Genomic DNA, 22973 nt, shown 5'->3' on the forward strand with positions numbered 1-22973 from the left:
CTCTGAGCTGAGTGACAGGCATGGGCAGGCTTCAAGATCACATGCATCTGTACTGTCATTTAATAAGGGACTGAATGCTCTGCTATGTGGGGCCTCTCAGGGCTTTAGTGGTATTATTGGTTGATAAAAGTGAGTAATTTGCCATGTGGCTTATTCACAACAGGCAAAAAAGTGGAAACAATACAAAATGTTCATTTATACATACCATATTGTATAACCACACAATGAACTAGAATTTAGCTATAATCATAAAGTACCAACACATGCTGCAACAGGGATGCACTGTGAAAGCATGCTAAGTGGCAGAAATTAGACATTAAATGCCACAAATTTTATGATCTCATTTACATGAAATGGCTAAAACAGGTAAATCCAAAGAGACAGAAGATGTAGTTATAGTTGCCAGGGGATGAAGGGACAGGGAAACTGTGAATAACAGCAAACAGGTACAGGGATTCCTTCTGGGAAGAGGGAAATGTTCTGGAATTAGATAGTGGTAATGGTTGCACAACACTGTGAATATATACGTATATACATATATTTTTTTGACTTTTAATTGTTTAAAAATATTTTATTTATTCATGAGAGACACAGAGAGAGACAGAGACATAGGCAGAGGGAGAAGCAGGCTCCCTGTGGGGAGCCCGATGTGGAACTTGATCCCAGGACCCTAGGATCACGACCTGAGCCAAAGGCAGATGCTCAATCACTGAGCCACCCAGGCATCCCTTTTTTATTTTATTTTATTTTATTTTATTTTATTTTATTTTATTTTATTTTATTTTATTTTATTTTATTTTATTTTATTTAAGATTTATTTATTTATTCATGAGAGACACAGACTGAGAGAGAGAGGCCTCTAGAGACACAGGCAGAGGGAGAAGCAGGCTTCTCACAGGGAGCCTGATGCAGGACTCGATCCTGGATCCCGGGATCATGACCTGAGCCAAAGGCAGGCGCCCAACTGCTGAGCCACCCAGGCGTCCCTATTTTAATTTGTTTTAGTAATCCCTACACCCAACATGGAGCTCGAACTCACGATCCCAAGGTCAAGAGTCACATGTTCTTCTGACAGAGCCAGCCAGATGCTCTAATGCCATGAATATTAAAACTTGAATTATATGCTTTAAAATAGTGAATTTTATGTTTTGTGAATTTTAACTCAATAAAAGGTGAATTATTTACTACAAGGTTATTTTTCTTTTAAAAGCTTGAATGGCGGGGGGTGGGGGTGACTGGGTGACGGGCACTGAGGTGGGCACTTGATGGGATGAGCACTGGGTGTTATTCTATAGGTTGCAAATTGAACACCAATAAAAAATAAATTTATAAAAATAAATAAAATAAAATAAAATAAAATAAAATAAAATAAAATAAAATAAAATAAAATAAAATAAAAGCTTGAATGTCAAAATTATTCTGACACTCCTAACTCTGAAAGCCTCTTCCTGATGGCCTGGAGGAAGCTGGGGATTGAGGGACTACACAGCATGGAGGCTGGTTTCCACACGCAGTGGGTGGAATCAGCCTCTATATAATCACACTTCTGTCTGCAGCCATATCCATGGTTACAGGCCACATCACTGAACTGCGTTCTCTGCCTTGATCTGACTTAAGAAAGATGGCATTTGTGTGCAGAGGTCCAAGGCGCCTCTGGAGGGCCACAAGGGGCCTGGGACTCTGGCCTCTCCATGTCAGGGGCCGTCCAGGGGCCTCGGCCCCAAAGCACTCCTGCCACTCATGCTGCAGGGCCACGGCACTAAGGCAGCCAGCATCTCAGCTTTGTCAATGCAGAAGTGGGTCCTGGGTGACCCTGGGAAAGGGTCACCACCATCCCCCCCAAGAGAGCGAGGGAGAGTGCAGGATGAAAAACTCCCTTCTGTTCAATTAGCTTCTTTTCAAGGATCAGAGGCTGGCTGGCAGGCGGATAATTCTACACTCTCATGAAACAAAAGGGAGCCAGAAAGGAGAGCAGATAAAGGGCACAAGTACAACCTCTCTGCATTCTCGTCTCTGTGCCCAGAAGGCAATTCTAACAGCCAGGGTCTGGAGTAAATCTCAAAGTGCTTCCCTTTTCCCTACGACACAGAGAGGAACCAGGTCTATTTTGGGAGTGCCTTCGCCATGGGACACACACGATGAGGCATGGGGGTGATTTTATTTGGTAAATGGACCATGGCATGAAAAGTCACTGAAGCACACCATGAGAAAGCTAATCTCCTTTCAACTGTTAATCTTCTGATTCCATCAATGAGGAAGGCTCTGTTCAGGGCTGTTACATCTTTCACACCTCTCTGGACTTTGTGACAAAGAGAAAGGAGACACACAGTCTTTGGTAGGCTAGAATTTAAGAACATAGTTTAACTGCATTGTGTTCCTTTTTACTTTTTAATATAAATTTACTATTTATGGCAGAGTATGTATGGCAAACAGGAATTTTCTGCTTAAGGGAGCGAGATTTACATTACTCTTAAATTGACTTAAGGTAAAAAGAGTGACTTACTCTAAAGAAAATACAAAAGGAAAGCAGAGGTGTTATACAGATAGGGCAAGAATCATAAAGATACGAAAATGATAAAAATTTTGGAAACTCCTTTTTCTTTCCATCACTTTACTAATGAACCTGTTTAGAACAAATCTAAAACCCATTCTTTTTTATTTTATTTATTTACTTGAGAAAGAGGGAGAGCCTGAGCAGGGGAGAGGAGGAGAGGGAAAAGCAGACTCCCTGCTGAGCAGGGAGCCCCAGACACAGGGCTCCTAGAACCCTGGGATCATGACCTGAGCCAAAAGCAGACACTTAACCAACTGAGCCACCCAGGCACCCTCTAAAACCCATTCTGTCCTACCCATGCCATCTCCTTTGGCCCTGGTCTAACTTCATTTTTCAGTGCACATCACTGCCCTGTCAGGACACTACTGGGTCAGAATCCAGCAACCAAGAATAATAGCAAAGGAGCTCCCATCACCATACACAATCCTTGCCTGAATACAGAATCCATGACTTTGGTGTGAGGGTGGCTTCCCAGGCAAAGACGCTATCATAAACCAGAAAAGAATTTACCTAGTGAGGCGATACCATCAATTCCTCAAGAACATTCCCTAAACTCAGATAGGTCTTTCAACTTTTCTGTATGTTTGAAATATTTCATGATAAAATGTTGAAAAAAAAAGACCACCAAAAGGACAAGCAAAGAAGATGACACTATTATTATGATACTCTTGAACACTTCAATTATAAAATTAACTTACCAGTAGTAGATTTTTATCAGCGCTGAAGGCCATAGGAGAAATGAGGCTACAAATGCCAGGATGGGGATGGCCAGTGTCCCGCCGGCAATCACAAACATGTTAACCACGTCAAGATCCATCCTGCTGTGAGACTGGTTGACACCTGTGGGGCTGAAGAAAGTGAGTATTGAAACTCTGTCTCAAGAGAAAAGGTAAAGAAGCAAAGTAGAAGACAGAAGAACCCAGAGTGAGGGTAGAGGTCAGAAGGGAACAAAAGCTGACAAGTGCTTAAAGAATTTGAACAGGCATAACAACCAGATATAACAAAGAGTCCTTGAGAAGATCCTGGATTTTTTTTTTAAGCTATACAGGACATTATGAAAGCAAATGGGAAAATCTGACTACGGACCAGATATGATAATGATACTGCATCAGTGACATACAGTTGTTGAGTTTGAGGGTGAAATTGTGCTTCTGTTTGTACGTGGGAGGATATCTTTGCTCTTAGGAGATGTATGTTGAAGTATTAAGGGGTGAAAAATAGTGATTTTTGCTACTCAGTTTGTTTCTGCTGCTTACTCTTAAAAATTGCGGAAAAAAAAGGGGGGGGAGAGGGAACATTAAAGCAAATATAATAAATGCTAACCACTGGTGAATCCAGGTGAAGATTACACAGTATTATTCTTTCAACTTTTTTGTAAGTTTGCAATTTTTAAAAAAGATTTTATTTATCTGAGAGTACGGGAGAGCATGAGCAGGGATTAAGAGGCAGAGGGTGAGGGAGAAGCAGGCTCCTTGCAGAGCAGGAAGCCTGATGGGGCGCTTAATCCCAGCACCCTGTGATCATGACCCGAGCTAAAGTCAGATGCTTAACCAACTGAGCCACCTAGGCACCCCAAGTTTGCAATTTTTTAAAATTGAAAGTTAGAGAGGACTGGGGCACCTGAGTGGCTCAGCTGGTTGGGCATCCAACTCTTAATTTTGCCTCAGGTCATGATCTCAGAGTCGCAAGATCCAGCCCTGTATAGGGCTCTGTGCTTAGCAGGGAATGTGCTTGAAATTCTCTCTCCCTCTACCCCTCCCCCTGCTCCCACACACTTGTCCTCAATCAATCATTCCTTAAAAAAAAGTTAGAAAGGACAGAAAACCTAAATGACAGAAATGGAAGCAATGTACATGTGTACCTGAATGCTACTATCACTGAAAAGATGTGTGACATCATTGGGTTCATCTAAGGTGAGGAACTAGTCACTGGGTGTCAGGGATAGAAGGGAGACTTGTTTTTCACTGTCTACCTCTTAAATCTTTTGGTTATTTATCACTTACACATGTATAGCCTACTAAAAAATAAGTAATATACAATAAAAGAGTGAGGAGAGAACAAATCCAAACAGCAGAGTTTTCAATGCACTTTCTGAGGTCTTCTTGAACACCTCCTGGGCACATCTCAAGGCCAGTATGCGGGTACCAGGAGGCCACGGACTACTGTGCAGCCCCAGCACCTCGACTATGGCCCAACATATTTCTAGGTGCTCTAGAAACCACAGCTGAATCAATAGCCCCTTCTCCATCCTGTCTTATGAGTTCACAATACAGTTCATTTTCTCGTGAAATGAGAAATCTTTCAAGACCCATCATTCTCTCTAATCAAGAGAATAACTCTTGTATGGACCTCTACACCAGGTATGCATGGACCTGTATGCCAGGTGTGGGCCTTTGCAACCTGAAGATGCCCAGCTGCCTATGGTAAGAGTGCATTTCACCAACCAAAATAGGGACTTTTTTAAAGATTTTTATTATTTATTTATTCATTCATTCATTCATTCATTCATTCATTCATTCATTCATGAGAGACACAGAGAGAGGCAGAGACACAGGCAGAGGAAGAAGCAGGTTCCCTGCAGGGAGCCTGACATGGGACTTGATCCCAGGACCTTGGGATCACGACCTGAGCCAAAGGCAGATGCTCAACCACTGAGCCACCAGCTGCCCCCCAAACAGAGACTTCTTCAAGAAAAACCATTAATATCTGGCAAAGCCCGCCCTTATATGTCTTGTGAAATGAAGAGGTCTTTCCCATATACCTGTGTCAACTGATCTATATTTCAATTTTATAATGAATTCATGATGGTATTGGTATGGTATGACCTCACTGAACACAGGGGCCAGATGATAAATATTTTGGGATTGAGATCCCCATAGGCTCTGTCACAACTACTGTCATTGTACCGAGAAAGCAGTCACACACAGCACGTAATAAATGAGAGCGACCATATTCCAATAAGACTCCATTAGAAATAAGCTACAAGCTGAATTTGGCCTGTAGGCTGAAAGTGATCAACCACTGGTATGGAACACCAGTCCTATCCAACAGGCAAGGTGGGTGTTTTATGCCATTTCATAGGCTGAGAAAACTAAGGCACAGAGAGGTTAAGTAACTTGCCCAAGGTTACTCAGCTGGTAGAGTCATGATTACAAAACAGGTTTCTGCTTGGACACACTCTCTCTGCACCAAGCTCTACTTTCTCTAAATTATTTTCAAGTGGCCTTTTTTCTGCTTTGTAAGCTCTTTGCTATTAAATACTCACAATTGCTGTCATTCCTAATTTCTTCATGAAGATACGACATCTCCACTCTTACAATTTTTAATTTAAATTTTGTTAGTTAACGTATAGTACAATATTGGTTTCTCCCATTTACATATTTTGTTCTGTACAAAGAGGTTGGTGAACAAGCCACTCACAGTCTTTGGATGGCTGGGGGAAGACAGAGGGCACGTGTAGATGGGTTAGATGGTTCTTTTCAGCCACGCGCACACGCTCTATCTGGGTACACTCTTGAATCTGTAGGGATGAAAGCCTTCTCAAGGGCAGAAGCACTGTGTGTGCTTCTGATTCAACTGTTCTCTCCATTTCTCAGTCAGCATAAACACCTTCAGCAAGTTTATGTCATTGTCTTGTTTCTCCTTCTAGAACCAGAGCTCCTTGAGGGTAGGGCCAGTCGTGTATGTTCTTTTCAGTGCCAAGAATAGCACAGGACACAAATATGGTGCAGGTGAATTAATGAAAAGCAAAGTTATAAAATGGATTGTTATAAACAATCTTGTTTGTTTTAGGGACAACCAACTATTCCCAATGATGCTGTAAGAGACCTTTTTTCCTTTAGTAATTACAAAACTCCCTGGAGGAGTCACCTATTTAACGGCTGGGTACAATTTACGATGCTAAAAGGCCTCATTGTCAAGGGGTAAGCAAATTACTTTTGGAGTGAAGGGAATGTTATAAATCTGTTTAAATACTGTGGGTCACAAAAGAGTCAAGAAAATAGGAACTGTGAGCTTCAAGAGGACTTTTCCACATTACATAAAGTCCTTAAAAAACTGCTGAGGGTTACCATGAATTCCGAATCCTGAGCTGCAGAAAGTTAATTATATGATGTTCTTTTGGATGAGGAACTAGAACATTTTATGCCCAAGGCCGTTATATCACAGACCCTGACATTGAAGATGGTAGCCCCAAGGTGAAAGTATGATCATCATACCATCACAACGCCTGCTACGGATGTCCCAGTCAGCTGGGGGGAAGGTTTTAGCTGGCTCCATTTTTCATTTAATTGCAGAATGAAGCCTTCAATGAAGAGCTTTTGTAGTGGCTGATCAATTCAGCAAGGCTTGGACTTATTGCAGAGAAGCCTGCACACTTTTCCTGAGCAGGTCAAATATAGACAGGCCCCTTGTAAAGAAACTAATGCTTTCTGAATTCCTTTCTTTCTTTTTTTTTTTTTTAAAGATTTTATTTTTAAGTAATCTCTACACCCAACATGGGGCTCAAACTCAGAACTCCGAGACCAAGAGCTGCATGCTCTACTGATTGTGCCAGCCAGGCACCTCCTGAGTTTCCTGTATACACCGGAATAGGGGACTATCCCTACCTCTGCATCATCCTTCATTTTCAAAAGGACCTGCCCCAGTTTTCCTATAAAAAGGAAGCTCTTGGGGCCACCTGAGTGGTTCAGTGGTTGAGCATCTGCCTTTGGCTCAGGCTGTGATCCCGGGGTCCTGGGATAGAGTTCTGCATCCAGTTCCCCGCAGGGAGCCTGCTTCTCCCTCTGCCTATGTCTCTGCCTCTCTCTGTGTGTCTCTCATGAACAAAAAACAAAACAAAACAAAACAAGGCAGCTCTCCCACCCTGTTGAGATTTGTTTATAGGGTACTCTATGGACCCAAAGGAGAGGCTGGAGACAGAAAAACAGAAAGCATGGGAACCTGACCCACCAAGGACTGAAAATCAACTATGAGGTGGAAAATGGAGTTTGCTGAAGGATTGGCCTGCACAACTGATGTTTGCAAGATGACTTTAGGGAGGAGGAGAATACTAAATAATGCTCCGGGCTACACAGCATTAACTGGGTAACATAACACTGACATCTGTACTCTTTTCCAGCTTTGCCTGGGTCAAAGAAGAGCTCTCAGTATGGTGTCATTAGATACCTCTCTAAGCCTTCCCCTAACCTAGCTACTTAAGAGCATGGCTTCTTCGTGTTGATTTTTATGGTTTCTTCCTTTCTTCCTTCCTTCTCTTTCTTTTTTGAAGATCTATTTTTATCAAGCCATTCATGAATCCCATCTAGCAAGTACAGAGGTATCTTCAATTTATAGTAGGGATGCAAATTAATTTTGTATTTATTTATCTTATTTTTTTAAAGATTTTATTTATTTATTCATGAGAGAGAGAGAGAGAGAGAGAGAGAGAGGCAAAGACATAGGCAGAGGGAGAAGCAGACTCCCCCCTGGGAAGCCTGATGCAGGACTCAATCCTGGACCCCAGGATCACGTCCTGAGCCAAAGACAGACGCTCAACCAATGAGCCACCCAGGCATCCCGCAAATTAATTTTTTAAATTAATTTAAGTTAAAAGGAATCATGTAAAGAAAAATGCGAACTAGGCTATATATAGGCCTCGTGAAAATCATAATGATGATACACAAATGGCTGCCGCTGGAGCAGGTTCACAGGAGGGGTGGGCCCCTCCCAGGCTGGGGGTGGGACATTCCTGCTGGTTCTCTCCTACCAGGTTCTTCCACATACCACTTGGAGGGCTTGGTTTCCTTAGCTATTAAATAAGAACAGTCATCCAAATCACCTCTTTGGTCTTTTCCTACTCTGAAGACTTAAAACGTTTCTGAAATTATGCCAGGCAATTAAAGAGTAGGATCTGGTTTGCCTCCTCAAGAATCTTATTCCTTGTTAAATGTTTCCAGAACCTAAAACAGTACCAGGCAACTATCTGTGGCTTGACAATGCTTATTGCCCGAATTATTGAAAAAGATGGAAAAGAGAAAAAAAACACACACTCATTTTATGTATCTGTTACATAGAAACAAAGCACCCCCGGGTTAAAGACAATGTGCCTTGTGGCACAGTGTGAAGAGAAGCTACTTTAGGAAGAGAGCTGGTTGTTGTGACACCAGGGAGAGTAACATACTCTCACATCCCAGATTGAAACCTGCCACCCAGCCGCCTCTTGTCAACATCCAAGCTGTGCATTTGGGGCTGTTATCTCTGAATACAGGGGTGAAGATTAATTACATAGAGGATTTATCAGTGGATCCACATACACACTGCATCTCAAAGTTCCTAGTCTGGGGTTAGGAGTACCGCATAACGTGTCATGAGCATTTTTCTCATGTCCTCACTGATTTTGAAAACTGGGAATCCTGAGCTCTATCTAGTACTTTAATCTCAGGGTACAAAGCAAAATTTCAGGAAAATATAGAATGTGAAACAATTTCAAAGGATCTTGCCTTTCCCTAGATATCTGACCAATATACCATCATATCTGACAGACTAAACTTCTGGTCTCTTCAAAATAATGATTATTGTAACAACGATAGCAACAGTAATAACCAGGACCACCACCTCTACAGCCAAAGATATAAGAACCACAAGCTCCATCTATTGAGTAACCACGCTATGCCACACCTCATAAAGGCAGTTCATACACATCCTCTCATTTTTATCCCTCACAACATTATGAGCTAGAAGCATTTCTCCCATTTTCAAGATGGAGAAACTGAAGCTTACAGAAGTTAGCAAATGCCCCGCAAGGTCATCTGGCTGGCAAGGAGGATGGTCTGCATTTCAAACCAATCTTGTAGGGGTCCCTGATCCATGTCACACTGGTCCTCCCTTGGGGCCTGCTGGCTGCAGATGTTCACTGGGCGTCACTTATGCACAAGGCATGGAGTTCTGTGTCCCCACTGGCATTGTCTGCACTTCTCTAGAACTGTTTTTTTTTTTTTAATACTTTATTTACTTATTCATGAGAGACACAGAGATAGGCAGAGAGCCTGGTGTGAGACCATCCCAGGACCCCAGGATCACACCCTGAGCCAAAGGCAGACACTTAACCACTAAGCCACCCAGGTGTCCCTTATCTAGAACTGTTTTAAGAGCAAGAAACATGCTAACTTTACAAGTTACCAGTTAGCTTACTCTACTCCTGTTTCGTTTTAAAAACTGTCCAGTGTTTAAAAAATAATAATAAAAATAAAACAAACTGTCCAGTGTTACCTATAATGCTGTCCCTTCATACAGCACTATGAAAATTCTTCCTACAATGTTTTTCACAAGGAAAACGTTAAGTTCCTAAAATATGTGTAATTTTAATATCCAAGCCATTAAATATTATTGCATCTACCCAACATAGCTTTCTGAAAGTAGGTTCTTGTCAAGATAAACCAATCACCCAAAACTATCACTAATGATCAACAGCTAGAAAAAATACAAAGATGGTTAAGATTCTCTTATGTGGAAGCTCCAGGACAGATGAGACAATAATTCAAGAAATGGAAAGTTCTTTTTCTTTTTAATTTAAGTAATCTTTACACCCAACATGGAGCTCAAACTCACAAACCTGAGATGAAGAGTCACATGCTCTTCCAACGAAGCCAGGCGCCCCCAAGAAACGGGAAGTTCTAACATCTTGTCATATAGATCATCTCCATCATGGAGGAAACTCACAGCGAAACTTCCAAATAAGAAGTTATCTTGCCCAGTCATTGCTGAAAACGTGGCATGGCCCCCAAGATTACTGCCATGAAGTGCCCAACTCGAAGCCCTCCTCATCTTATCGTCTCCCCTCAGTTTGGCCAAGCCCATTCCTCTTCTGTGTTTTGCAGCTCTGACAGACATACTGTTGACTAATTTGTTTTTTTAAAGTCAGCTCCAGGGCAGCCTGGGTGGCTCAGTAGTTTAGTGCTGCCCTCAGCCCAGGACGTGATCCCAGAGACCTGGGATCGAGTCCCACATCGGGATCCCTGCATGGAGCCTGCTTCTCCCTCTGCCTGTGTCTCTGCGCCGCACCCACCACTCTCCCCCCCCCCCGATTCTCATGAATAAATAAATAAAATCTTAAAAAAAAATAAAGTCAGCTCCATGCTCGATGTGAGGCTTGAATTACAACCCTGAGATCAAGAGTTACATGCTCTATTGACTGAGCCAGCAAGGTGCCCCTGACAACCCTTCTGTTGAAACAAGCACATCTGGTCTGGATCCTGAGATGCTATCCTCTCTCTCCTACTAGATCTTCCTATCATGCTCTCCTCACTCTCTCGATTGGATATTCCCATGATGCTCTCCTCTCTCTCCTCACTGTCTTCCTTTGGAGTGCTCTCCATCCCTGTATCTTCCACCATTCCCTCCTTTAGGAAATTCAAAACTCAACATGTCTGGCCAGAACCCCCTTCCTGACTTTTCTAAAAGCCTGCTTGACCACTCGCATGACTCAATGGTCTTACCATGTCCCAGACACATCTCTCCTCCTTCTCTGGACAGTCTCCCATCAAGCTAGCTTCCCAGATTCTGATACATCTTTCAGTCTTCCCATTCCCCTGCCCCCGCCCCTGTTACACAGAGGTGGAGAGGCACCAGCACTGGAGCCAACTTGTGTGAGTCTTAGACAAACCATGCCATTCGATACAGGACTATTTATTTATTTATTTATTTATTTATTTATTTTTAAAGGTTTTATTTATTATTCATGACAGACACACAGAGAGAGGGGCAGAGACACAGGCAGAGGGAGAAGCAGGCCCCATGCAGGGAGCCCGATGTGGGACTCGATCCCAGGTCTCCAGGATCATGCCCTGAGCCAAAGGCATACACCCAACCGCTGAGCCACCCAGGCATCCCAATACATGACTATTTAAATTTAAATTAATTAAATAAAATTCGGAGTTCAGTTCTTCAGTCACACCTGTTACATTTTAAGCGCATGCTAGAGCCATACAAGAGGAGTTTCTATATTAGCACAGCATTAGGGGTTTATACCCCTGAAAGCCTCTTGCAACCAATTCTTTAGGCTGATCTGGTTCAACATATCCTAGGAATGTTGGGAAGGAACCCTGTCCCACCAGGTGTGAGACATTAGGGGCAAATGGGACCACAGCTCCCTCAGCCACCACACTGGGTCCAGGTGCTCATTTCTTCTTGCTCCCATCCTGTCACACCCCTTAACATTTGTTGCCAGGGAAATCCTCACAACTTACACCATGCATTAGGCTGCCCTAGTCTACTGTGAACTCAGACCACGCAAAACAATCCCAATCCGACTTCCTGGACCAACTCCCACATCTCTGCCTGCACCCCCAAATGACCAACTCCAGGCCCCACACCAGCCAGGTGCAGCCTCATGCTTTATCTTTATTCAGGATCTTCCCTTGGTGTGGAGCACTTCCATGTCCTGGCTGCTGGGTGAACTCTTTGCCTCTGGGGCTAATTCAGGTGTCACACTCCCCAGGAAAGCATCCTGGTTCTTCCCACAGGCTCGGATCTACCAAACTCCCTTCAAGCTCAGAGCCCTGCTCCTGGCCCAATCCACTGGGGGCTTTCGAGTGTGTATTTGACCTTCAAGTGCCCAAACCCTTCCCCCCAGACCTGCTGAGCCAGAGAAATCACCCACCACAATTGGCCACGACAAGGGTTTTGAGCGAGCTTACAGAAGAGCCCAAGGCTCATTAAGAGCTGCTTTTCTTTTTCTTTCTTTCTTTTTCTTTCTTTCTTTTTTTTTTTGGTAATGCTAAAAATCAAAAATGCTAAAAATCCATACTCACTCTTCAAAGAACACAGCCTTCTTTCCCAACTGCTACTGGCTCTGGCAGAAGCTGAAAATGAGATTCTGGAATCACAAGAAAGAAAATGACAAAGCATTAAATCATATTATCATATTAGAGAATATGAATGAAGTGCTAACAGCCACAAAATTGCTGACTTGGGAATCCCTGGATGGCTCAGTGGTTTAGCACCTGCCTTTGGCCCAGGGCGTGATCCTGGAGAAGCGGGACTCCACGTCAGATCCTGGAGACCCGGGACTCCACGTCAGGCTCCCTGCTTGGAGCCTGCTTCTCCCTCTGCCTGTGTCTCTGCCTCTCTCTCTCCTCTGTGTCTTTCATGAATAAATAAATCTTAAAAAAAAAAAAATTGCCGGCTTTGCTGGAGGCAAAGTGTTCTCCTCCTTAGCACAGGCAAAGTCTAAATATCCTGTGGCTTTATAGCCCACCTCTTGTTCAAGTCACCTACCCTGATTAAGCAACCAGCACAAAGGGCAGGGCATAACAGATAATGAGCCAGGCTTAGGAAGGCAGAAAGGAGGTCAAAGAAGAAATCTGCAGGGAGAGGACAAAGCAGGGAGTGACCTGGGGATTCCTGGGCTGCAGTGAAGAGGAAAACAACAAGGGGGTGGGGTTGTCAGGCACAGTGAGGCAAAAAGGGACCCTGGGACCAGCAAATGTAACTAAGACCCCCAAATAAAGACTGGATCTTGCCTTCTCCATTTGGGATTAGGGTTTACGTAAAAGTTGTACTCAGAAAAGAATGAGACGGGGCGCCTGGCTGGCTCAGTTGGTAGAACAGTTGATCTCCAGGTTGTGAGTTCGAGCCTCATGTTGGGTGTAGAGATTACTTAAAAAACAAAAACAAAAACAAAAAAAGAGAGAGAAAGAGAAAGGAATGAGAAGAATGTGGCAAAAAAAAAAAAAAAGAGAGAAGAAGGTGGCAACCAGCAGGGAAATGAGGATAATGTTTCTACCCGAGTGTCTAATGAGAGGGGACCCCACAGCTCAAAACTAGGGCTGGACAGAGAGCTACTAACAAGGCACCACAGCAGGAGAATGAGGGGCCGGGCGAGAGAAGGTAAATCCACAAAACCCCTGAACTATTTCAGAAGAGTCAGTTAAACATAAAAAAGAAAAAGAAAACCATGGAAGTTCTAGAAGAAAGCATAAGAATTGTTTGAAAATACCTTCATAGGGAAAGTCTAAGTCAGATGTAAGACCAGAGGCCATAACAAAAAGATTAACATGTTCACCTCGAAAAAAAAGAAAAAAAAAAAAAAAAACATGTTCACCTCGTAAAATGTTTTCAAATGTCCACATGAAGAGACCACGAACAAGATTAAGATTTGTCAATGCAAACCAGAGGCAACAGACTAATTTCCTGAATGTATAGGAGGTTCTTACAAATCAATTAAAACAACAGTGAAATCCAATATGGGCAAATGAGCTGAGTAGCTAATTTACCAGAAAAGAAATATAAATGACTCTTGAACACATAAAAAGACCCTTAATCTCATTTATAATAAGAGAACTGCCAATTATTTTTTTTTAAATTTTTTTTATTTATTTATGATAGGCACACAGTGAGAGAGAGAGAGGCAGAGACACAGGCAGAGGGAGAAGCAGGCTCCATGCACCGGGAGCCCAACGTGGGATTCGATCCCGGGTCTCCAGGATCGCGCCCTGGGCCAAAGGCAGGCGCTAAACCACTGCGCCACCCAGGGATCCCGAGAACTGCCAATTAAATCTACGAGGTAATGGCAATCTTGATTTATCATACTGGCAAAGAACAAGAAGTTTACTAAGAGAGTGTCACCGAGGCTGTGGGGAACCGACTATCTCATACACAGACACCAACTTCTCTTCCCATCAACAAGCCCTGTGGACGGCAATCCGGTAAACGTCTGAGGCAATGTAAACCATACATACCTCCGACCTGATCATCTCACTTTTATGAGTTTGTATTTATACCTAACATGTGAAATCATGCCTGTGCAAGTTATTTGTTACAGTATTATTTACAGCTGCAAGAGACTGGAATTAACTCATATGTCCACTTTTAACGGGGCCTGTTAAGTAAATGATGGTATAGCTTTAGAAAGGAGTGTTATGTATAGCCATAGCCATTACATACAAATAAAAGTAAATGTAAACCATTAAAATAATGGCCTCCTAGGTTCATTGTTAACTCAAAAAACCTAGGCTCAGGGGCACCTGGGTGGCTCAGTGGGTTGAGCATCCACCTCTTGATTTTGGCTCAGGTTATGATCTCAGGGTCATGAGATAGAGCCCCATGGTGGGCTCTATGCTGGGTGAGGAACCTGCTTAAAATTTTCTCTCTCCCTCTACCCCACCCTCCTCTAAAACAAACAAACAAACAAGCAAACAAATAAAACCTCAAACTGTAGACAGTGGACAGAATAACAGCTCTTGCATTAAAGGAGAGAGGAGAGGAAGAGCAGAGAGGAGGGAAAGAGAAAAGAAGTTATGTTTATATAAGTGTGAAATGTTTCTGGATAGATACAGAGGAAGCTGGTTATCATGGCTGCCACTGGGAAGGGAAACAGGGGGACCGGGAGACAGAGACAGGGAGACTTGTCACTGATACCCTTTTGTATCTTTTCAATTGCTACTATGTTAACGTATAAGGTTTTCTCTAATTACAAAATATAAGTCCTCAAATAGAATGGTCTATCCTGCATTGTCCAATACAGTAGCTGCTAGCTGCATGTAACTGTTTAAATTGATCACAATTAAATAAAATGTAAAATTCAGTCCCTTGGCTGCACTAGCCACAGCTCAAGTGCTCAGGAGCCATCCTGGACAGTGAACAGAGATCACTTTCACCATCACAAGAGTTCTACTGGCTAGTCCCGGGCTCCGTGCTAGTGAAAATGGCCCATGAGAGTGAGCAACCAAACCTTAATTGTTCCCCATAAGGGAAGAACTACAAATGTCTGCTGTTAGCCTGCAAATTCCTCTCCCTCTCTACAAGCTAAAAGGCCAGGCTGCCTACTATAAGATAACCAAGACAGGGAGGGCTCCTGCCCTGTGTGACTATCCAAAGGTTAAGTCAGATTGACAGGACTGTCAGTCCTCAAATGTCAAAGTCCAGCACTCTAAGAAGATAAGGATTTCCATTCTGGAACCATACATGTGCATAAACTGGAAATGCTTATCTCCTTTGTGACTCTGGGAGAGGTAACCATAAGATGATCACTCAGTTCCACTTGGTGCCAAAGTGCTAGCAACTGGTTCCCCTTGGGGATTCTTGCTTAAGAACCAGCCAAACCCACAGGCCCTCTGCATTGCTTCTACCACCAGGGGCAGCTCTGTGGGCAAGGAGACTCAGCGTAGCCAGAATGGTCCTGTGGGCAGGGAATTAGATAATCCTGCTGCCCAATTCTCTGGAGAAAGAACACACAGTCAGGGGGCGGGGGGAGAGGGGAGGAGGCAGCTGAACTAGGGGCTCAGTTGGAAGGTAAGTGGCTTATGAATCTGGTAGCATATCTTCTAAAAAATTGTACTGGCCAAGAAATAAGGCAATCGAATACGCAACGTATGACCTAATCAGCCTAGCACCTTCGAAATATCAGCCTTGAAGGTCAAGATGTAGGCTGATTTTAGTCTGGCATAACTGCCTGCTTGAAATCAGGCTTAAAACAAGAAAACCCTCCAGGCCAGTCTCCTGCTGGGTAAAATAAGAGCCAAAGTCACTTGACCATTTGCTTTCAAAGACCCCAACGTCTTCAGGCTCTCGGGAAGCTCAGAACCAGCTTTTAGTCCAGCACTTCTCCCTCGGATTAGTGTAGATGCATGCACTGTCATCAGCTGAGGTCACCTCTCAAAGGTAAAGTGCTAGAAAGAGCATCACTTAAGTGATTATTTTCCACATGACTGAAAGGAATTAAAATAGCCCTCTATATGGGTGTGCAATCCCAGCAGGCCTAAAATAGAACCTCAGCACCCAGAAAACATTCTCCCATTGCTGAATCTGTGCTTCGAAATAAAAGGAAAAGCGAGGAGATTAAAGAGGGTTTTGTCATTTCTAAAGGAGGCAAAGTTGGTCTCTAGCATTTTCTAGCTATGGGAACAAAGTCGGTGTTAGACAAAAAAGAGCCCTGTTATCAAGAGCCAGGAGGTGTTTTTTTTTTTTTTTTTAATCAGGACAAGATTTTTGGCTTCCAGCAGAAGCCCAGCATTCAGACCCCTTTGTGAGCTGATCCCCACCTTCTTTCTAGCCAGAATCTCCTCCCAGAGGAGATCTCTGTAACCCTGGAGATTTAGCATCAGGAAAGGGGACACGTGGTGAAGCCACGTGGGGCAAGTTCACAGTGAAGAGAAAAACATGGTTCTGTTTAGAACTTAATCTAAAAAAAAAAAAAAAAAAAACCAAAAAACAAAAAACCAAACATCAAATATATTCTTAAAAGCAAAAGGAAATGTTGGACAAAATTAGGTCATAACTGCAATCCTGTGCTAATTCTTAGAACAAAGAATAAATCTCACATGGATTGTCTTAGAGCATGATAAATCCTTCCGGTTAACACGTGGTTATCACAGTGCTACCACAAAGAGGACATTTTTGCCAACCGACCTTATTGATCTCTCAAGGCCTTCATTCTTTGATTTTTCAAAGAATTGATTTTTGAATTCAATTTTCCCCTTCTCTTCATTAGGTCTCACATGGTCAGATCTTCATCTGTTACTGCCTTGATATGTCATTCAAGCAGTTCTGCAACATCATTTGCTCTGATTTCATGAAATCCTGCCTCTCTCACAAGAGTTATAATTGCACTTTCCACCATTTGTCCTGTACCTAATTGCAAAACATCCTACGGAGTTGGGACAGACAGATGACCAAGACCTGGATGCTCCTGGAGCCTGGCTAGACACCAGGATGGGATGAAGGAATGGCAAGTCCATTACTGTTCATGATGATCACCAACTAAAGAAATATTCCTCATCAGAGCACTGAATTTTAGAGGCCTTCTCCAGATGCAGAGCTGGGACCCAGAAAAGTTAAGCAAGTTGTCCAATGTCACACAGCTCTTCTCTGCCTCTAATCCACCAGTGGCTCACAGTGGCCCTCGGCGTGATTTACAAGGCTACGTAGGATTTAATACCTGCTGGTCACTCAAGTGTCATCCTCTTCTATCACCCCCCCGCCACCCCTTTCCCTGAATGAGCCACAATCCCTGATATGTCATACTCTTTCACCCTTCCAAGACTCTGGCACACATGGGACTCTCCCTGGTATGCCTTTTCTCCCTCCCACCTGGTAAGCTCCGGCTCATTCCACAAGCCTTAGCTATAAAGCACAGCTTCAGTCTGTGAATGCTCCTCTGAGAATTCAGTTTCCCAGTTCTGTAACCTGGGTTCAAATCTCTGCTCTGCTACTGACCATCTGTGTGACCTTGGCAAAGTCACTTCGCCTCTGACAGCCTCGGTGAAAGGATAAAATGAGAGGGTGCACAGAGACAGCTCAAAGCAGTGACTGGCAGATACCAAGTGCTCACTCTGAACAGCTGGGAAGATCTTGTAGCCCTTGCAGGCCCAGGAGGGAGCCCCCATCCCCCATGCAGTATCACTGGACCTGGGTCTCTCAGAAGCTCAAGTCTGTGGGCATGTCTGTGTTGGTGTTTTTATACTCCCAGAGTCTGGTCCCTAGTTCCGTTCCCAAATTTTATCACACACACGGCTGGAATCTTGTTCTGAGTATATCACAAGGCAAACGCCCAACGCCAATAGCCAGAGCCACGGCTTCTGGAAGACAGCCTAAAGCAAAGGCCGCTGTTACTTTAATTACTTAACAAAAAGAACAGGATCCCAACCTGCAGCAGTATAAGATCCTCTGCCCGCACCTCCTGCAGACTGCCCTGTCCCCCTGAATCAGCAGTTTCCATGGTGCCACCCCAAACGCATCCACCTACAGGCAGCGACCTCCCCTGTGGCTTCTGGGGTTGGAAAGCCTGGAAGATGATCAAGATGGTTTCTGAGGGCCCAGTTTAAGAGAACATCTTGATCTCCTTTGAAGAGACAACTACACCAAGGTCAGAGAGGACTTTGGTTTGCAAAACTTGCGTCTAGATCAGGGTTTCTCAACCATGATACAATGGACATTCTGGGCCAGTTAGTTCTTTGTTGTGGGAGGCTATCCTATGCACTGTAGGATATTTAGCAGCATCCGGGGGCCTCTACCCATTTGATGCCACCTCTAAGTGGTAACAAGCATTCTGGTGTTGCCAAATGTACCCTGGAGGGCAAAGCTGCCCTCCCTTCTACACTTGATCTTAGCCAAAAGGCCGAGAAGCGATTGCTCTCCCTTCTGAAGAAGTGAGCCCACTCAACTCCAACTTCGGATTTATTGCTGCAGTAAATCAATGAGGAACATTCTTGGCCACTCACCATATCTACCTTAAAACAATGTCTTCCAGTCCTCAGGGATTTTTTTTCCCTAAGTTTACAGTTTTGAAGGTAGTTGTTCTCAATCCTGACTGCACAGAATCCTCCAGGGAGCATTTTAAAAATATAGATTCCAGGACACTACTCCCAGAGATTCAGATTCACTTGGCTTGGGGAGGAAGCTGGATATGGGTATTTTTTAAAAATTCCCTGGGCGGTTCTAACACGCAACCAGGATGGAGAAGTGCTGCTGGAAGACATTCCATTTGCTTCCACCTTCTCCCCCATCCTTTGAATCTGGCAGTGTTAAAAGCCAGTGAATCAGAAAACCAAAATGAAGCTAAGGGGATTTAAGTAACATCCTCATTCTTGACAACGAAACATCCTCAGCACACTCCACTTCTTGTCCTGAGGATGACTTGCTAGGAAGAATGCAACCTAACACTGTAATCATGCAGTTTGCCCATGGCCTTACTGATCTAAACAGTGCCTTCCCGTAAAACTTTCTGAGAAGATGGAAATATTCTCTATCTGCTCTACCTAATACAGTAGTCACTGGCCACACATGGCTATCGACCACTTGAAATATGGCTAGTGTGATTTAGGAAGAGAATTTAAAATTTAATTTGAGTTTACTAGCCACCATTCTGAGAATATGAAAAGTATCTGTGTCCCTACAGGGTCACAGAAATAAAGTCTCATAGCCTGCGAGATGCCACAGAACCATGAAAATTTACAAAAACGTATGCCTTAAAATAACTAAACCCAACAGTCTTGAAACTGTCAAATGGGATCCTAAGTAACCTCAATTATCAAATTAGGAGAAACTTTTAAATACTTTTTTTTCAACCTGCAGAGCTGGCTTCCCAGCATATTCCAAACACTTAGCTTTGAGGGAGACATTGCTGACCCTTTACTTTCGAACACTCATCACTGTAAAATTGATCTAATCACCAAAATAATCAGGAGTTGATAGAGAATATGACATAGGGAAGTTAACTTCTACTCTGAGCCGCTGACTAGTGTACTAAGAAAAAACACTCACCCCAGCTTTCCTTCCCTCCAAATCCACAGTAAACCTTTGATTCAAACCTTTGTCCCTAAGATAAGCCTGAACCAAGGTCACCTCTAAGAACAAGCTTTTTTTCCCCTTCCTATCAGTAAGTTTCACAATTACTTGCAATTGCATGAACCTCATTCACACATTCACTCTAGGTGTGTGCAGCCTCACAGAACTCAAAGCTCATAGATGTTTAAAGCTAAAAAACAGAAAGGTAATTCCTTTTGCCAAGGCAATGGATGGTTTAGAGTCAAAGAAAGCACCACAGGCCTTTCTGAGCATACACAAAATGCTTACCTCAAGGTACCTAGCTGGCTCAGCTGGTGGAGTGTGCGACTCTTGATCTCAGAGTTGTGGGTTCAAACCCCACTTTGGGTGTGGAAATTACTTAAACTCTTTAAAAAAAAAAAATGCTTTCCTCTCCTTGGCTGGGACTCCTCTGGCCCACCTCTAAGTGGCGTTGGTTTGAGTCATTTAATAAGGATTTAATACGCCTCCAGTAATTCAAAGTGGGGGTCGACACTTAACTCTTCATAATAGCTGGTGCTTACTGAGTGCTTACCACATGCTGGGCTTTGTGCTTTATTTTATCTAAATCTTACCACTGCCTTCTGAAGCAGGTGTCATTACCAGAAGTTAAAACTCAGAGAGGTTAGGTAATAGGCCCATGGCCACACAGCTAGCAGTGGTAGCAGTGGGATTTGGACCCAAGACTCTCTGACTATCTGGTAGGAATCCTCTGGGTTACGAATAAAAACAAACATGTAATTATAATTGCAGGAACCATGCTGAGCCATTCTCCCCATGATCACACTGTAGCTCATTGAAGGGAGTCTGGTGTTGAGGAGGGGGGGGTGGTTTCTGAGCCTATCCTTACTTCAGGACCCCTCTCTCTCTGTCTTGGGGCTTCACCTGGCAGATGGCTAGAAGGGTCTTGGGGAGTGCTTCTGATCCTGCCAGCACAGCTGCACCCCAGAGCATAGGCAGACACATGCAGATAGGATTTTACAAATGCCATCACGGGGGTGGAAGGTAATGAGATCCCAGTTATTATAAGATCCCAGGGGAGAAAGAAATTGCTTTCAGTTGGGGGTAGGGGAGGAATCAGAGGTGTGTTCCTGAAAGAGACCACTGAGCTGGAGCTAAGGGGAAGGTAAGACTGAGACACTGGAGATTCCAGAGAGGGCATTTCGGAAGGACAGTACAGCCTAAGCAAAGGCAGCAGCTCACCTGCCTGGGTTATAGCAAAGGAAGGGGGTAGAGGATGGGAACAGAATCTCCAGGGGCCCGGGCTGATGGGCTGGGGCAGAACTGGGAGCATAGGAAGTAACTGACCGTCCAGGACATGTTCAGCATCCAAGCCCTGATACTTGTTAGCTGTGTGGCCTCCAGCATGTCCCTGCTTTTTGTGCATTAGTCTCCTTGAGGAGGACACCCAGGACCCCCTTTGGGTGTGAGAAACTACTTTTAGAAAAATTGGTGTTAAGAACACAGGTTATTAATTTCTCTTATTTCTAACAAAAATATTGTTAAGAATTCATTAGTTACAATTGGGTAAAAATTCAGTCTAGTGGTTCAGAATGGGGGCTTTGAGGTCAGATTCCCGGTGTGTCCTGGAAGGGGACACATTCTTCCTCTGAGAAAGGAGCATAACATTGGCACCTACCTCATGAAGCTACTGGGATAAGTAAGGCAGGTAATCTCCTAAAGATGCTAGGACAGGATCTGGCAGCCAGTACTTGCTTATTCCATGGCAGCTATTACTAATAATAAACTCTTCCTAACTCCTAGACAGGTAGACCTAGCCATTAGGGATTTCTCAACAGGTGAGAAGTCAGGCAAATGCTGAACCTCCAGTCCAGGGTGGGACCTCTTCTTCATCAACCAGACGCTGAGGCATAAGAAGGGCTCAAGGTACATATCCCAGACTGCACAGCCTCTGGACCCTCCGGCCCCCCCCCCCCCCCCCCCGATTTCACTCTGTTGACTTGGCCTCCTCCACTCGAATGCAGGTACAAGAGTGCAAACCTTGCCTGTGCTCTGCCCTGCAGCCAGCGTTACACAATCCCAATTTCCAAGGCTGCCAGGAAGCCAGCGGAGGTGTAGGCGGGGGATGCTGGGGGTTGTGGGGCAGCACCGAGCTGTCCTGTCGGGGTGGTTGGACCAGCATCCTAACTCAAGGGTTGCAGGGAGGAGAGAGCATGAGGCCGAGGGGATTGGGGCAGGATCTGGAAGGGTGAGCTGAGAGGCTGCTGGGGGGTAGGTTAGGTACCGGCTGGGGGCAGGTCCCGAGGGGCGCAGGTATCTGGGGCGGGACGGGGGTAGGTGCCATCAGCTGGGAGGTCGAGCTGCAGCCTTTCCTCAGGAAGTGGTTGGCACGAGGGTGCAGGGGCCTCCCAAGCATCCAGGCCCCGGGGGGGGCGCACAGGGGCTGGGGCGGGAGCCCGCGGTGGCAGGCGGCGCAGAGAGGGTGCAGGTGCGCCACCCATCCTCACCTCGCCCCCGGCTTAGGGCGGCAGGCAGCCCGGGAAGTGAGGGCGCCTGGCCCCCCCGTCCGGGCTCTGCAGGGCGCGGAGCGGAGCCGAGAGCGAGGTGCAGGTCCCCGACCCCTGCGGCCCCGCGTGCGGCTCGCGGCGAGGCCAGAGCCCGGACTCGAGAGGCGGAGGGGGGCACGGGCACGGGGGGAGCCCCGGGCACCCCTCGCGTCCAGGCGCGCAGCCCCCGCCCCTCCCCGCCCGGCCGGCGCTCGCGCCGTCTGACCTCAGGCGCCTGGGTCGCGCCGCGGGCTCCCGACGCCGGTCCTCGGCCCCCAGCCCCGCTCGCTCGCGTCCGGCAGCAGCGCTCGTGCCCGCGCCGCTCGGTTCCCGGCCCGGCGCCGGCTCCGCGGGACGCCTTAAAGGCGCGGTGCGCCGGCCCGTGTCCGCCGACAGAAAAGCCGGCTCCGCCCGCCCGGTCTACGTCGGTCCCGCTCGAGAGCCCTCGGCCCCTCGGCTCCGAGCGTTACGTCCCGAGGGCCGGGTCAGGGTCGCGACCTCAGCTCCCCGGCTCCGAGCATCCCCGAGCGCCGGCTGCGTCCCGCGCACCGCGAGCGCCCAGGGCGGAGGGCAGGGCCGGCCGCCGCGCCCCGCCGCGCCCCGCCGCGCCCCGCCCCTGCGGAGCTCCCTCC

General features: G+C 45.4%; 1 protein-coding gene across 4 annotated transcripts in view; it reads right to left on the bottom strand.

Annotated features, from left to right (window-relative positions):
- ABHD6 (abhydrolase domain containing 6, acylglycerol lipase) overlaps positions 1-22973 on the bottom strand; it is a 46687-nt gene that overhangs the window by 22479 nt on the left and 1235 nt on the right. Inside the window, exons 1-3 of one of the 4 annotated variants that reach the window (XM_055343675.1) lie at positions 22568-22908; positions 12343-12407; positions 3253-3402 (exon numbers count right to left, since the gene is read on the bottom strand). In XM_055343675.1, the coding sequence (XP_055199650.1) occupies positions 3253-3371 (119 nt within the window). In that variant the 5' untranslated portion in view covers positions 3372-3402; positions 12343-12407; positions 22568-22908. Of the gene's footprint in view, positions 1-3252; positions 3403-12342; positions 12408-21835; positions 21913-22302; positions 22324-22567; positions 22909-22973 lie in introns of those variants that run through there. The other 3 variants (XM_055343678.1, XM_055343676.1, XM_055343677.1) reach the window with 3 other exon arrangements.

Source organism: Nyctereutes procyonoides, unplaced genomic scaffold, assembly GCF_905146905.1.
Source record: "Nyctereutes procyonoides isolate TBG_1078 unplaced genomic scaffold, NYPRO_anot_genome, whole genome shotgun sequence".
Classification (NCBI taxonomy): domain Eukaryota; kingdom Metazoa; phylum Chordata; class Mammalia; order Carnivora; family Canidae; genus Nyctereutes; species Nyctereutes procyonoides.